At 44.2% G+C, this 14,831-nt stretch overlaps 1 protein-coding gene across 1 annotated transcript; it reads left to right on the forward strand.

Moving 5' to 3' along the window:
* Positions 1-231: 231 nt before the first annotated feature.
* Positions 232-4,259, forward strand: LOC112397943 (keratin, type I microfibrillar 48 kDa, component 8C-1-like). Its single transcript, XM_024742277.1, has 7 exons — positions 232-632; positions 837-919; positions 1,257-1,413; positions 2,445-2,606; positions 2,700-2,825; positions 2,997-3,217; positions 3,822-4,259. Exons 1-7 carry the CDS (start codon positions 285-287, stop codon positions 3,973-3,975), a joined length of 1,251 nt encoding a protein of 416 aa, XP_024598045.1. The 5' UTR covers positions 232-284; the 3' UTR covers positions 3,976-4,259.
* The last annotated feature ends 10,572 nt before the right edge of the window (positions 4,260-14,831 follow it).

Genomic DNA, 14,831 nt, shown 5'->3' on the forward strand with positions numbered 1-14,831 from the left:
ACTCTGATTTCAGGGGTGCCTAGCCTGAAGAGGAGTCCTGACTTAACAAGAAGCCAAGTAAAAACATTTATGGGACAAGGGACTCTTCTGAGGAAGACCAATAACAGATAGAAGGGAAGGGCATTTGAAAAGCAGTGAAGAAGTAAAAAGAAAAAAGACATTACATACTGTGTCCACACCCTCTGGGGATGGGGTATAAATGCTCCCCAGACGCAGGAGACTCCAAAGCTCCTTGGAGAACTTGGACTCTGTCTCCCGCCGGTCACCTCACTCCCTCCATCACCATGCCTTACAGCTGCTCCCTGCCCAGCCTGAGCTGCAGCTCCAGCTGCTTCTCCTGGCCCTGCGTGCCCCGCAGCTGCCACAGCTCCACCCTGCCCTGGTCCTGCAACATCCCCGTCAACGTGGGCAACGGCGGCTGCTTCTGTGAGGGCTCCTTCAACGGCAACGAGAAGGAGACCATGCAGTTCCTGAACGGACGGCTGGGCAGCTACCTGGAGAAGGTGCGCCAGCTGGAGCGGGACAACGCAGAGCTGGAGAGCCGCATCCGGGAGCGGAGCCAGCAACAAGATCCCCTTGTGTGCCCCGACTACCAGTCCCACTTCCGGACCATCGAGGAGCTCCAGCAGAAGGTGAGGGGCCTTGTTGTCATCTCTAAGCAGGGGAAGTTTGCTAGTATTCTCAATCTGTGGGAGAGAACTGTGTTTCTTGCATCTATGCCATCGTGATTCTTTCTTCCTCCTTTTATCTTCAAAATGGCTTTTTAAGCATTTTTAAAGAAGTCGATGGTTTCATATTTACTTTCAAGCCTCACTTAGCAACCTCTCGTTCCCTAGATCCTTTGCACCAAGGCAGAGAACACCAGGCTGGTCGTGCAGATTGACGATGCCAAGCTGGCCGCAGATGGCTTCAGGACCAAGTGAGTGGTTCAGAATTTACACGGGTCTGCTTCTTTCGTTCAATCTCTAGTGAAAGAAAAGGGATTTCCGTAGCTTACCGAACGGCAGTTCAATCCATCAGTTGCGAAGGGTCCCGCAGAGGATTAGGGGGAACCAAGAAAGAAGCCACAAAAGTGGATGAGGACTCAAATCAATTTTTGAATCAATATTGGGTCTTGACTGAGCCTCCAGAACCCTCTGCCTCTTGGGTCTACTCATTGCCGAAAGAGGGAAGAAGAGGTGAGTGGGTTTATCCAAGATCATTCTTGTCAGTCTTCAAGGTCTACTAGTTACTGCTCTGACCCTGTCCTCGTGCAGGTATGAGATGGAGCTGGGCTTGTGGCAGCTGGTGGGGTCGGACGTGAATGGCCTGCGTAGGATCCTGGACGAGCTGACCCTGTGCAAGTCCGACCTGGAGGTCCAGGCGGAGTCCTTGAAGGAGGAGCTGCTCTGCTTCAAGAGCAACCACGAGGAGGTGAGACCAGAAATGAGAAATGAAGAAACCCGACTCAGCTTCAGGCTGAGGGTGGTTTTAGTGATTTGGGGTGGCAGAATCAGGAATTAGAATCTTTTAAATTTCCTTCAAAAACACCAAAACTTCAGGATAAAAGAAAACATTGAGAGATGAAACCTATCCATGTTCCCAGATAAGCTGTCTTTCACTCAGAACTGGTGCCTCACTTGAGTCTCCCAGGGCACCTCCATGGGCTTGTGATTGGTTACTGAGTTGTAGGAGGAGTCCCAGCATTGCTTTTGATTGGTTACTGAGTTGTGGGAGGAGTCCCAGCATTGCTCTGATCACGCCATGCAAAGCCATTTCTCTTTCCCCTCAAAGCCAAAATATCAATCCTGGTGAACTGGAGTCTCCACTTTTTCAAAGTCTTGATGACAAATGATCTGGGGTTCCTTCTCTCTCCTGGGAGGGGCCATGCCAAGATCTTACCTGATGGCAAAAATGCTGTGATATACAATCTGAAATTATACAGCCAATTCCTTTTCTTATGAGGTCATCTGCAGACAGTCTGCAAACTGGGAAAGTTGGGCATTCATCCATCCTTGAGTGGCCCCCAAGCAAATCCTTAGGAATTTTTTTTTTTGGCAGTACACGGGCCTCTCACTGTTGTGGCCTCTCCCGTTGTGGAGCAACAGGCTCCGGACACACAGGCTCAGTGGCCATGGCTCACGGGCCCAGCCGCTCCGCGGCATGTGGGATCCTCCCGGACCGGGGCACGAACCCGCGTCCCCTGCATCGGCAGGTGGACTCTCAACCACTGCGCCACCAGGGAAGCCCGGGAATTTTTTTTGAATCCAAGTGCCATGACACAGTCATGGTGGGAAGGAGCTGAACACATGGAACGCAGACCACTTTGCCTTCTGTTGTCATAGCCGCTCCACTAAAAGTCTTTTCCGAGGAAATAGACAAACAGGACTTTGACAAGCAGTGCCATTTCTTTGGGTCCACTTTTTATTGAGGATAGTCACTCTTGCATTTTTCTACATCCACAGGAAGCCAACTCCCTGCGGAAACAGCTTGGAGACCACCTTAATGTGGAGGTGGACGCCGTCCCCACCGTGGACCTGAACAATGTGCTCAACGAGACCAGGTCTCACTACGAGGCCCTGGTGGAGAGCAACCGCAGGGACGTGCAGGAATGGTTCACCAGGCAGGTGGGCCTCTCAGCACCTGGCCCTCAGGCCCCTCGGCCCCTCAGGGCCCTTCAGACAGGGTCTGATCCTGCCTTCTCCCCTTTGGTGTTTCAGACCGAGGAGCTGAACGGGCAGGTGGTGTCCAGCTTGGAGCAGCTGCAGTCCTACCAGGCGGAGATCACTGAGCAGAGATGCACGGTCCATGCCCTGGAGGTGGAGCTGCAGACCCAGCACAACCTGGTGGGTATCGTTCAAACTCCTGGTGAGAAGGGGAGGTCGGGGAGTCTGAGGCACCGAGCTGGCCTTTGGGCCATCCTCTCCTTAACTCTTGGAGCTTGTGACTTCTTTGCATCCTGTGGAGAAGCCCTTTCAGGAGCAGCTCTGTGACCTTCCTTACCTTCTGCACGACAGAGAGACTCTCTGGAGAACACCCTGACGGAGACGGAGGCCCGCTACAGCGCCCAGCTGGCCCAGGGGCAGTGCCTGATCAGCGACGTGGAGTCCCAGCTGGCGGAGATCAGGAGGGACCTGGAGCGGCAGAACCAGGAGTACCGGGTGCTGCTGGATGTCCGGGCCCGGCTGGAGTGTGAGATCAACACGTACCGGGGGCTGCTGGAGAGCGAGGACTCCAAGTGAGTACTCAGCTGCCGGTGTTGGGCGAAGCTATGCACATATAGGCGTACTTCTCAGTTGGACTCCAGGCAAAGATTGCATACCCTGGAGAGGAAATTATGCCTTCACACCAGACATGCTCAAACGGAGCTCAGAAAGCAATATGGCTGTCATTAAAACTCTTTGCATTCTACTCTGATGACACTGATACGTGATCAGTGATATTTCTTACATCTTAACAATACCGTAATGTGTAGAAGTTACATTTCCACATGCTACGTTATCTGCCCTGTTACCGTCAGGCAGGCAGGACCAGTATTCTCCTCATTCTATAGGTGAAGGCACTGGGGCCTGGAGAAGGTAAGTGACTTATCTAAGGTCACCGGCTAGGAATGGACGTTGCTGGGAGCTGAGACTGGAGTTTCTGAGCCTCTGTCCAGCACTTCGGACATGATATGACAGGGAGACTGTTAGCATTGAGAGTGAGCTTTGCAGCCCGTGAGCCCGTGACCTTCTCTGTGACAGGTCAGGCCAAGTCCCAGAGAGCAGTCCACACTTGGGGTCTCTCTGGTGTATATTACAAGCTGCCCTCAATTCGCTTTCCATATCATTCTTTTTCTCCAGGCTGCCCTGCAACCCCTGTGCCACGACCGATGCATGTGGTAAGACCATCATGCCCTGCGACTCCAGTGCCTGCACCCCCTGTGCTCCTACTGCCCGCTTCTCGCCCTGTGTCCCCCGCCCCCACTGCGGGCCCTGCAACTCCTACACGTGCTAGAGTCCAGTGGTTGCCAGAGGAGCAAGGAGGCAGGGCCCAGTGTTCCAGAGCTTTGACCTGGCCCTGGTTCATTCCACCAAATGGGCCAGAAAACACAATTGCATGGCTGGAGCTGCCCCAGGGAGGTGGTCAAGAAACTCACCCAACCTACTCCAGATAATTCCCTGCCTACCCTTTCCTTCGTTGGAGACCGTTTCTTCTTAGCTAGCCCAGAGAGCCCTCCCGCGTGCCAGCAGCCTTCCCTTGTAACCTCCTAATAAACTTGATTTCCTTGGCAAAGCAGATGCCTTTCTCACTGGTATTCATTTGTCTCACCATGACCATCACTTGAGCACTTTATGAAAGGGCCACTTGAAAGCAGAGCCCTATAATAGCCTCACTCTTGGATATGAGAGCCTGGCAGGCAGATGGCTGGCCTGGCATCCTGACCCCACAGGTGAGGCAGGGTGGTAGGAGAGAGGGTAGGGCAGCTGCGGGGTTGCTCCATCTCCCTTTGGCCATTCCTGGATCTTCTTCCTCACCCCTCTTGACCAGGACATCTCCTAGAGACGATTTTATCCAAATCTAAAGTGAGGAGGCATGAGCTGGGGGCTGGAAAGAGGCTCTGGAAAGCTCATCTTTTCTCAGCAGGAAGTTTTAGGTCCAGCACCGTATTATCTGGGTTACTGGTCGTTCAGGCAGCCTCAGGACCACGCAGCAAAGGGCCAATCTGGCTTGCGTACTGTGTCCAGGACTTCCTCCTTCCTTCTGATATCCTTCCTGGGGATCGTTATCAGCCTGGGCTACCGCTGCTCACTTCCCCTCCCTGCATCTGGGGCTCAGAGAACCCCCCAACTTTTCCTTTAATACTTCCGCCTTCCTCTATTCAATCCAACCAGTGTCTGTTGGATACCTGCTCTGTGCAGACCCTGGATGGTGGGGAGGGGAGAGGCACATAATGAAAGACACGCTGCAAGTTATTTATAATTTCTTAAAAGGGATGAAACTAGTCCCCAAGCAGGGCTATTATAAGCCTAGTCCCTGGCACTGTGAACCATCAGGCTGGTGCTGCAGGAAATCTCAGCGTGCTGAACGTGATATCAGTGTTCATCAAGAATGGGGATCCTGGGCTTCCCTGGTGGCGCAGTGGTTGGGAGTCCGCCTGCCAATGCAGGGGACGCAGGTTCGTGCTCCGGTCCGGGAAGATTCCACATGCCGTGGAGCGGCTGGGCCCGTGAGCCATGGCTGCTGGGCCTGGGCGTCCGGAGCCTGTGCTCTGCGGCGGCAGAGGCCACATACTGAAGAGCTTCCAGAAAGGAGCACAGTCTTGCCAACACCCTGATTTTTAAAAATTTGAGTGAAATATATATAACATAAATTTACCATTTTATCCATTTTTAGTGTACAATTCAGTAGCATGAAGTATATTCACATTGTGGTGCAACCATCGCTTCTACCCATCTCTAGAACTTTCTCATCATCTCAAACGGAAACTCTGGACTCATTAAACAATAACTTCCCAACCCCCCCTGCCCTGAGCCCCTGGTGACCTCTATTCTATTTTCTGTCTATATGAATTTGACTGTTCTGGGTACCTTGTATAAAGAAATGGAATTGTATGTTATTTGTCCTTTAGGGTCTGGCTTTTTTCATTGTATAACGTTTTCCAGGTTCATCCATGTTGTAGCATGTATCAGAATTTAGTTCTTTTAAAGATTTAATAATATTCCATTGTATGTATATAATGCATTTTGTTTGTTCATTCATCATTGATGGGTATTTCGGGTTGTCTCCACCTTTTGGTTATTGTGACATGCTGCTACCAACATGGGTGTACATACATCTTCCGTTCAAATCCCTGCTTTCAATTTGTGTGTGTGTGTGTGTTTATGTACCTAGATGTGGAATTACTGAATCATATGTAATTCTATGTTTAATTTTTTTGAGTAACCTCCATACTGTTTTCCACTGTGGCTGAACCATTTAACATTCCCACAAGCAATGTTCAAGGATTGCAATCTCTCCCTGATACTCATTTTCTGGTTTTTATTCTTTAAGTTGTAGGAGTTCTTTATAAATTCTGGATATTAATCCCTTATTAGGTATATGATTTGAAAATATTCTCGCATTCTGTGGGTTGCCTTTTCACTCTTTTCCTTTTGTTATCTGTGCTTTTGGTGGCATCACCAAGAAATCAGTGCCAAATGCAATGTCACGAAGATTTTCTCCTATGTTTTCTTCTAAGAGTTTTATCATTTTAGCTCTGATGTTTAGGTCTATGATCCATTTTGCAGAAAACATCACTGAGATTTTTATAGAGATTGCATTGAATCTGTAGATTGCTTTGAGCAATATTGTTACCATAACAACATTAAATCTTCCAATCCATAAACATGGGATATCTTTCCATTTACATATGTCTTCCTTAGTTTCTTTTGGCAATGTTTTGCAGTTTTTCAGTGTACAAGTCTTTTGCCTCCTTGGTTATGTTTATTCCTAAGTTTTTTATTCCTTTTGATGCTGTTGTAAATATAATTTTCCTTCTAATTTCTTTTTCAGATCGTTCATTGCTAGTGCATAGAAATGCAACTCCATACCTTGATTTTAACCCAGTGAGAGTAAATCCTTGATTTTAGAACTCTGTCAGACTTCTGACTTATAGAAATTTACAATAATACATTTTTGTTTTACGCCACTAAATTTGAGGTCATTTGTGACAGCAGGAATGGGAAACTAACATAGCTCACATCTACTGAGCTCAACTATGGTTTAAGCAAAATACTAGGAGCTTATCTTAATTAATCTTACTAACAATGCTGCAAATTAAATCCATTTTACAGATGAGTAAACCGAGCCTTAGAAACATGCTTGAAATCATAGTTGGTTATTAGCAATTATGGGATTTGAACCATGTTCTCTCTATAGTTATACATAAGATATCACTATAAAGTATGGAGAATAATTTTAAAAATTGGAGCAGAATGATACAATGACATGCTTCAAAGTTGTCTTCTACACACAGATTCCAGCTAATTTTTGGGAAATCTCTTTAGGACTTGGTTTTCCAGTCAATTATGAGTTGCAGTCATATAGAAGTGTTTTTTTTTTGTTTGTTTCTTTAACATCTTTATTAGAGTATAATTGCTTTACAAAGTGTGTTAGTTTCTACTTTATACCAAAGTGAATCAGCTATACAAATACATATATCCCCATATCTCCTCCCTCTTGTGTCTCAGATATTCTTACCTCTTTTATCAAAAATATGGTGACCATAGGTGCATGGGTTTATCTCTGGGCTTCCCATCTTGTTCCATTGATCTATATTTCTGTTTTTGTGCCAGTACCATACTGTCTTGATTACTGTAGCTTTGTAATATAGTCTGAAGTCCAGGAGCCTGATTCCTCTAGCTCCGTTTTTCTTTCTCAAGATTGCTTTGGCTATTTAGGGTCTTTTGTGTTTCCATACAAATTGTGCAATTTTGAAAAATTCCATTGGTAGTTTTATAAGGATTGCATTGAATCTGTTGATTGCTTTGAGTAGTATGGTCATTTTCACAATGTTGATTCCTCCAACCCAAGAACATGGTATATCTCTCCGTCGGTTTGTATCATCTTTAATTTCTTTCATCAGTGTCTTATAGTTTTCTGCATACAGGTCTTTTGTCTCCCTAGGTAGGTTTATTCCTAGGTATTTTATTCTTTTTGGTGCAGTGGTAAATGGGAGTGTTTCCTTAATTTCTCTTTCAGATTTTTCATCATTAGTGTATAGGATTGCAAGAGATTTCTGTGCATTAATTTTGGATCCTGCTACTCTACCAAATTGATTGATTAGCTCCCGTAGTTTTCTGGTAGCATCTTTAGGATTCTTTATGTATAGTATCATGTCATCTGCAAACAGTGACAGCTTTACTTCTTCTTTTCCGATTTGGATTCCTTTTATTTCTTTTTCTTCTCTGATTGCTGTGGCTAAAACTTCCAAAACTATGTTGAATAATAGTGGCGAGAGTGGACAACCTTGTCTTGTTCCTGATCTTAGAGGAAATGCTTTCAGTTTTTCACCATTGAGAATGATGTTGGCTGTGGGTTTGTCATATATGGCCTTTATTATGTTGAGGTAAGCTCCCTCTATGTCTACTTTCTGGAGAGTTTTTTTACCATAAATTGGTGTTTAATTTTGTTCAAAGCTTTTTCTGCATTTATTGAAATTATCATATGGTTTTTGTCCTTCAATTTGTTAATATGGTTTATCATATTGATTGATTTGCATATATTGAAGAATCCTTTCAGTCCTGTGATAAACCCCACTTGATCATGCTGTATAATCCTTTTAATGTGCTGTTGGATTCTGTTTGCTAGTATTTTGTTGAGGAATTTTGCATCTATGTTCATCAGTGATATTGGCCTGTAGTTTCCTTTTTTTCTGACATCTTTGGTTTTGGTATCAGGGTGATGGTGGCCCCATTGAATGAGTTTGGGAGTGTTCCTCTCTCTGCTATATTTTGGAAGAGTTTGAGAAGGATAGGTGTTAGCTCTTCTCTAAATGTTTGATAGAATTTGCCTGTGAATCCATCTGGTTCTGGGCTTTTGTTTTTTGGAAGATTTTTAATCACAGTTTCAATTTCAGTGTTTGTGATTGGTCTGTTTATATTTTCTATTTCTTCCTGGTTCAGTCTTGGAAGGTTGTGCTTTCCTTGAATTTGTCCATTTTCTTCAGGTTGTCCATTTTATTGGCATATAGTTGCTTGTAGTAATCTCTCATGATCCTTTGTATTTCTGCAGTGTCAGTTGTTACTTCTTTTTCAGTTTTTAATTCTGTTGATTTGTCTATTTTGAGTGAAGTCAAAGTGAAGAGTGAAGAGTGAATTCTGTTTTGTCTGATATGAGAATTGCTACTCCAGCTTTCCTTTGATTTCCATTTGCATTTAATATCTTTTTTCATCTCCTCACTTTCAGTATGGACATTTTAATAATATTAATTCTTCTAGTCTATGAACACAGTATATCTTTCCATTTATTTGTGTCATCTTCAGTTTCTTTCATCAATATCTTATCGTTTTCAGAGTGCAGGTCTTTCACCACTTTGATTAGATTTATTGCTACATATTTTATTTTTTTTGATGTAACTGTAAATGGGATTGTTTACTTAATTTCTCTTTCCAATTGATCATTATTAGTGTATAGAAACATTATAGATTTTTTAAAAACAGCTTTATTGAAGTATAATTGCTTTACAATGGTGTGTTAGTTTCTGCTTTATAACAAAGTGAATCAGCTATACATACACATATGTGCCCATATCTCCTCCCTCTTGCATCTCCCTCCCTCCCACCCTCACCATCCCACCCCTCTAGGCAGTCACAAAGCACCGAGCTGATCTCTGTGTATTAATTTTGTACTCTGCAACTTTACTGAATTCATTTATTCTAAATTTTTTTTGGTGTCATCTATAGGGTTTTCTATATATAGTATCATGTCTAATGCAAACCATGACAGTTTTCTTTCTTTCTTTCCAAGTTGAATTTGTTTTCTTTTCTTTTTGTCTTGTCTGATTGCTGTGACTAAGACTTTCAATAATATGTTGAATAAAAGTGGCAAGAGTAGGCATCCTTGTCTTGTTTCTGATCTTAGGGGAAATGTTTTCAGCTTTTCACCATTGAGTATGAGGTTAACTGTGGGTTTGTCATATATGGACTTTATTCTGTTGAGATATTTTCCCTCTATGCCCGCTTTGTTGAGAGTTTGTATCATAAATAGATGTTGAATTTTGTCAAAAGTTATTTCTGCATCTATGGAGATGATATATGATTTTTATTCTCCCTTTTGTTAATGTGGTGTAACACATTGGTTGATTTGTGGATATTGAAACATCCCTGCATCCCTGGGATAAATCCCACTTAATTATGGTGCATGGTCATTTTAATGTATTGTTAAATTAGGTCTGCTAATATTTTGTTGAGGATTTTTGTTGAGGATTTTTGCATCTATGAGCATCAAGGTTATTGGCCTGTGATTAAATTTTTTTGTAGTGCCTTTGTCTGGTTTTGGTATCAGGGTAATTCTGGCCTAGTAGAATGAGTTTAGAAGCATTCCTTCCTCTTCAATATTTTGGAATAGTTTCAGAAGCAGGTACTAAGTTTCTTTAAATGCTTGGTAGAATTGACCTGTGAAGACATTTGGTCTTGGATTTCTGTTTGTTGGGTGTTTTTTTTTTTTTTTTCTGATTCGATTTCATGACTAGCAATTGGTCTATTCAGATTTTCTTTTTCTTCCTGATTCAGTCTTAGGAGATTTTACATTTGTAGGAATTTATCCATTTCTTCTAGGTTGTCCAATTTGTTGGTGTATAATTTTTCATTGTAAACTCTTATGATAATTTGGTGTTTGGTGTTGGTTGTAACTTTTCCTCTTTCATTTCTGATTTTTTTGGGCCCTCTCCTTTTTCTTTATGTGTTTGGTTAAAGGTTTATAGAATTGTTTGTCTTTTCAAAGAACCCGCTTTTAGTTTCACTGATATTTTCTATTGTTTCTTTAGCCTCTATTTCACTTATTTTCACTCTGATCTTTATTATTCTCTTCCTTCTACTACCTCTGGACTTTGTTCTCTTTCTAGTTCCTTTAGGTATAAAGTTAGGTTGTTTATTTGAGATTTTTCCTATTTCCTGTGGCAGGTCTGTATTGCTATACACTTCCCTCTTAGAACTGCATTTGCTGTGTCCCATAGATATTGGATTGTTGTGTTTTCATTTTCATTTTTCTCAAGGTACTTTTTGATTTCTTCAATAACACATTGGTTGTTTAGTAGCATGGTGTTTAGACTCCATGTATTTGCGTTTTTTTCCAGTGTTGCTCTTGTAGTTGATTTGTAGTCTCATATCATTATGGTCAGAAAAGATGCTTGATATGATTTCAATCTCCTTAAATTTACCGAGACTGGTTTTGTTGCCTAACATGTAATCTATCCTGGAAAATGCTCCATGTGCACTTGAGAAGAATATGAATCTGCTGTTTTGGGTTGGAAAGTCCTGTATACATCTATTAAGTCTATCTGATCTTATGATCATTTAATGCCAATATTTCCTTATTGATTTTTTTCTTTTTCTTTTCTTTTCTTTCTTTCTTTTTATTTTTTTTTTTTTTTGGTTGCACTGCATGGCATGTGGGATCTTAGTTCCCTGACCAGAGATTAAACCCTTGTCCCCTGCAGTGGAAGCATGGAGTCTTTACAATTGGACTGACAGGGTTAGGGTTCCCTCTAGTGTATTTTTCATTTCTGTTATTGTATTCTCCAGCTCTGATTGGTTCTTTTTCATATTTTTGATCTCTTTGTTGATGTTATCACCGTGCTCCTCCATTCTTCTGAGTTTGCTGAATGTCTTTATGGCCATTACTTTGAACTTCTTATCTGGAAGATTGATTATCGCCATTTCATTTATTTATTTTTCTAAGGGACATATTCCTTTCTTTCACTTGGAACATATTCCTTTATCTCCTCATTTTACTTAACTCTCTGTGTTTGTTTCTACACATGAGGTAGACCATCTGTGTCTCCCTGTCTTGAAGGAGTGGCTTTGTGTAGAAGGTGTTTTGTGGGGCCCAGCAGTGGGGTCCCAGTTGGTTACCAGAGGAAGGTGCTCCAGGGCTGTGTAATCTGTGTGTGTCTGTGGCTGGGTCACTATTGCTGTAGGCACACTAGTGTGGGGGCTTGTCACCAGCGCAGCTGGCTGTAAGATCCAGCTGCAATAGTTGCAGGCAGTCTGATGTGTGGGGCTGGGCCCTGGGCAAGAACCACTTTGGAGGGATGCTGGTGCTGGCTGAGGTTGTCTGCTTCTCCTCTATGATCATCTGTTACTCCCTGGCTCATACCATCCTTACTAAGCTTTTTCCAATTCCTCTGATGCAGAACTTCCCAACTTATTGAGGTGAATGGGCTAGAGGGAGTCATGGTACTGATGCTCTGAGTCCTCAGAATAGTTGGCCAAGGCAGCCCAGTCACTTTTCCCCAGCGAGCCACAAAAATATCATTTTCTGTTTAAGCTGTTTGTGAAAAATGGGAAATATGGCCAAATGCAATGTGCTCTCTCACTTCTGGCCCTCATGTTTGCCCCAACTCTACGCAGAAGAATCTCCTTCCTCTTCACTTAGTTTCAGCTTTCAGCAACATCATCAATTCCTCAAGAAAGCCTTCCTTGACCTCTGCTAAGTCTGGTTAGATCTCCAGCTGCACGTTCTTACAGCAGCTGGGGCTCCCCCCATGACAGATGTATCATCCACCTGGCTGGTGTGCATTCTCCACTAGGGTGTAGGTTTGCCTCTCTTGCTCATTGTTGCATCCCCAGTGCCTAGCTCTGTGTCTGGCATATAGGACGGACTCAGTAAATGTTTGTTAAAGGAAGTGAGCTAACTCATCCTTGATGTGCAAAACAGTGCTTTCTCCTGCTCTCTGTGTTTCTGTGAATGGTAAAGTTTTCTCCTAAATTCTTATGCTTGCCAAATTTTGGTTTCATTCTTGACCCTCTCTCAGATTGCTGATTTAAAAAAAATGTTTCTTTGAAAATGGTTCTTACACCAATTTCTTCTTTTACACTTCCCCTACAGATACCTAAACTCAATTCTTTATTACTGCTGACCCAGACTATTACAATAACCTTGCCGCTCCTCTGCTTCCAGCCTTATCTTCATTTTGCTAAAACAGATAAATGTTTGCTAAAACGTTGCCCTCCAGGGAAGTCTAAGCTCCTTAGCTTTGTCATTGAAGACCTCTGCCATATGGTCACAACCTCCCCATCCAGCTCTATTTCCTGCCACTTCCCTTCACTCTCTCCCCTCCCAGTTACCTAGTTGTACTCGACCATGCCTTGGGCTTTCCTGCACCGTTCTGTGTGCACATGATTCTTCCACCTGCAGTATCTGCTTTTCTCCTCTCTGCTTCTTAGAAGCCTCCCCGTCCCGGCACAAATCTATCCCTGTGAACTTCCAGTTCTGGCTGTGCTCTCTCTCCCCATTTTTTCAACTTCTCACTTATCATCTCTTGCCTCATATTATTATACAATGCTCATTCCTTCATCCACCCAACAAATGTTCATTGGGTCCCTACTGTGTACCATGTGCCTAGAGCTGAGGACTCAAAGATAAACTAGACCATGTCTTTGCTTCTGGGAACTCAAATACACAGAGAGATATGCATATAAGTCATGAAATGTTATGCTCAAAGTGAAATGAAAGCTAAGACAGGAGGGAGAGATGACTTGTCGGAAGAAGTTAGGGAAGGAGTTAGTTCATTAATTTAAGCAGCATGGTATGATGGAAAGAACAGAGATCTGTGTTGAAATCTTGGATTCACAACACATTAACCCCTACTCTCTATGCCTCTGTTTGCCTGTCTGTAAAATGGGAATATTATCGTGTACCTCGAAAGGTCATGGTGAGATGTGAATAAGATCGTGTTTGTGAAGAGTGTCTAGTACCACCTTGGGCTTGTACAGGTGCTCAACAAGTGTGAGCTCCTTCTGACCATAGCCCTGATCCTACCTTCCATATTCCTCATGGTGCCCTATACAAACCATGATCCTGTTGACTATCTGCTGTTTCGTTGATTGACATTATTATGGATATGGATGATGCCTGTCATATCAGGTAACAGGGCCACTGGGAACCAGGTTATTTTAATGATCCTAGAAGGGATCTATTCCTCTTTCTGAGAACCATGAATTTGGAATTTGACCAAGGGAATGAGACATGGGCAAGAGTCATACTTTTCCATCTCAGCAAGAAGAATCAGGGCTGTCAAGCCAGGAAGCGAAGAAGCCATAGCGTTCCTGGACCTACCACACCCCACTAATGAAGGCCAGGGCTTTCACGAGTCCAGCCCTTTGAAACCACACCATAAAGCTCTTACTTCCCTGATGCACAGCATGGAAGAGCAGTTCTGACTTAGCAAGAAGCCCAACTAAAGTCTTTTATGAGATGAGGGACTCTTCTGAGGAAACATAACAAGCCAAGGGGAAAGGCTTTTGACAACCCAATGAGTAAGAAAAAAGGGCTGTCTTCCACATCCCCACCCTCTGCAGAGGGGCTATAAATGCTCCCAAGAGGAAGGAGACCCACAGCTCTGTGGCTTGGACAACTTGGACTCTGTCTTCAGCCGGTCACCTCACTCCCTCCATCACCATGCCTTACAGCTGCTCCCTGCCCAGCCTGAGCTGCAGGTCCAGTTGCTTCTCCCGGCCCTGCGTGCCCCCCAGCTGCCATGGCTCCACTCTGCCCGGGTTCTGCAACATCCCCGCCAACGTGGGCAACAGCGGCTGCTTCTGTGAGGGCTCCTTCAATGGCAACGAGAAGAAGACCATGCAGTTCCTGAACGGCCGGCTGGCCAACTACCAGGAGAAGGTGCGCCAGCTGGAGCGGGACAGTGCAGAGCTGGAGAGCCGCATCCGGGAGCGGAGCCAGCAACAAGATCCCCTTGTGTGCCCCGACTACCAGTCCCGCTTCCGGACCATCGAGGATCTCCAGCAGAAGGTGAGGGGGTGGGCACCTCACTACCTCCAGCAGGAAGTTGTAGGGAGGGAATTCGAGATATGATTAAGAAACAGTATAAGCTCTCGGTGTGATTGAAACACATGGGTTAAAGTCTTGCTTTTCCATTCTGTTTTCTTGAGGGCTGGTCTTATTCTAGTTCCAGGACTGTTAGATCTGAGTATTTGCATAGCGTTAGTCTGTGTGGAGGTAGCAGCACTTTGCATAAATAAACTGTAATTAAAAGCCGCCTCCGGGGCTTCCCTGGTGGCGCAGTGGTTGAGAGTCCGCCTGCCGATGCAGGGGACACAGGTTCGTGCCCCGGTCCGGGAAGATCCCACATGCCGCGGAGCGGCTGAACCCGT

This window comes from Neophocaena asiaeorientalis, unplaced genomic scaffold (genome assembly GCF_003031525.2).
Source record: "Neophocaena asiaeorientalis asiaeorientalis breed wild unplaced genomic scaffold, Neophocaena_asiaeorientalis_V1.1 scaffold1, whole genome shotgun sequence".
In the NCBI taxonomy this organism is placed as follows: domain Eukaryota; kingdom Metazoa; phylum Chordata; class Mammalia; order Artiodactyla; family Phocoenidae; genus Neophocaena; species Neophocaena asiaeorientalis.